This window comes from Myotis brandtii, unplaced genomic scaffold, assembly GCF_000412655.1.
Source record: "Myotis brandtii unplaced genomic scaffold, ASM41265v1 scaffold7452, whole genome shotgun sequence".
NCBI lineage: Eukaryota > Metazoa > Chordata > Mammalia > Chiroptera > Vespertilionidae > Myotis > Myotis brandtii.
This window is the reverse complement of record NW_005370971.1, coordinates 8961-10168: the sequence shown is the minus strand read 5'-3', so window position 1 is coordinate 10168 and position 1208 is coordinate 8961. Positions and strand designations below refer to the sequence as shown.

The 1208-nt window shown below is 62.5% G+C and overlaps 1 protein-coding gene across 1 annotated transcript in view; it reads right to left on the bottom strand.

Moving 5' to 3' along the window:
* The window catches only part of LOC102254859 (HLA class I histocompatibility antigen, B-73 alpha chain-like), a 1269-nt gene extending 144 nt beyond the window's left edge, over positions 1–1125 (bottom strand). Inside the window, exons 1-2 of the mRNA XM_014530613.1 lie at positions 816–1125; positions 4–241 (exon numbers count right to left, since the gene is read on the bottom strand). Of these exons, the coding sequence (XP_014386099.1) occupies positions 4–241; positions 816–1110 (533 nt within the window). The 5' untranslated portion in view covers positions 1111–1125. The remainder of the gene's footprint in view (positions 1–3; positions 242–815) is intronic.
* Positions 1126–1208: the final 83 nt, after the last annotated feature.

Below are 1208 nucleotides of genomic sequence, written 5' to 3'. Positions count from 1 at the left end.
TGCTGCACATGGCACGTGTATCTCTGCTCCTCTCCACGGGGCACCACCAGGGCCGCCCACTTCTGGAAGGTCCCATCCCCCGCAGGCCTGGTCTCCACAAACTCCGTGTCCTGGGTCTGCTCCTCCCCATCACGCTGCCAGCTCAGGCTGATGTCCGCAGGGTAGAAGCCCAGGGCCCAGCACCTCAGGGTGACCTCACGGTCAGAGATGGGGTGGTGGGTCACGTGTGTCTTTGGAGGGTCTGAGGAGAAGGGGGAGGAAATTCAGGGACTTGGCACTGTCAGGGGACCCTCCAGCAGCCCTCATGTGACCACCTGAGCGTGGACAGGGCACCTGGGGTGGGCGAGGGAGCACACAAGCACCACCAGCCTGGACAGAGCATCTGGGGATGACCTCTCCTCCTTAGAAAGTTCTAGTCAGAGTGACACAGCCCAGGGCGGGAGGCAGGTCTCAGGCGGAGAAAGGGATTTCTGGTCCTGTCCTGGTGGAGGCCAACGGACTCAGAAAAGTCGGGGTCAGACCTCAGAGACACTGGGTGAGGGGCAGGGAGCAGGTCCCCCATGGGTCCCAGAGCCTCTGCAGGGCCAATGGGAACCGCTGCTCAGTTCCTTCAGGCTTGGTCTCCCCTCTAATTGTCCCTGAGAGACTGCACCCCTCGGTGTCCCTGAGAGAAGGGCGGGCGTCACTGGATCTTAAAAGCCAGGTGGACTCAGTCTCCTGGCCCACAGGAGGGGTGTCTGACACTGATCCTGTGTCCTGTCTCCTTGTGGAGCCCCAGCCCCAGGGGAGAGGAGGGAGGCCCCAGGCCCTGGTACCTGCGCGCTGCAGCGCCTCCTCCCCTTTCTCCAGGTGTCTGCGCAGCCACTCCAGGCACTCCCCCTGCAGGAAGTTCCTGACTCGCTCAGCCTCATGAACTTCCTCCAACTTGCGCTGGGTGATCTGAGCTGCCATGTCGGCCGCGGTCCAGGAGCGCAGGTCATCGTTCAGGGAGATGTAGTCGGTGCCATCGTAAGCGTATTGGTGATACCCATGGAGGAGGCGGCCATCCGGTCCCATCTCACAGCCCAACATCAACTGGTAAGTGTGAGACCCTGCCCCGCCCGGGGGCATTAAACAGAAACTAAGAGTAAACCCGGTCCAAGTCCCCGCGGGCTCTTCCCGGGTGTGTCAATGGCGGGGGAGGGGTGGGGTGGGGGGGAATTGGGTTG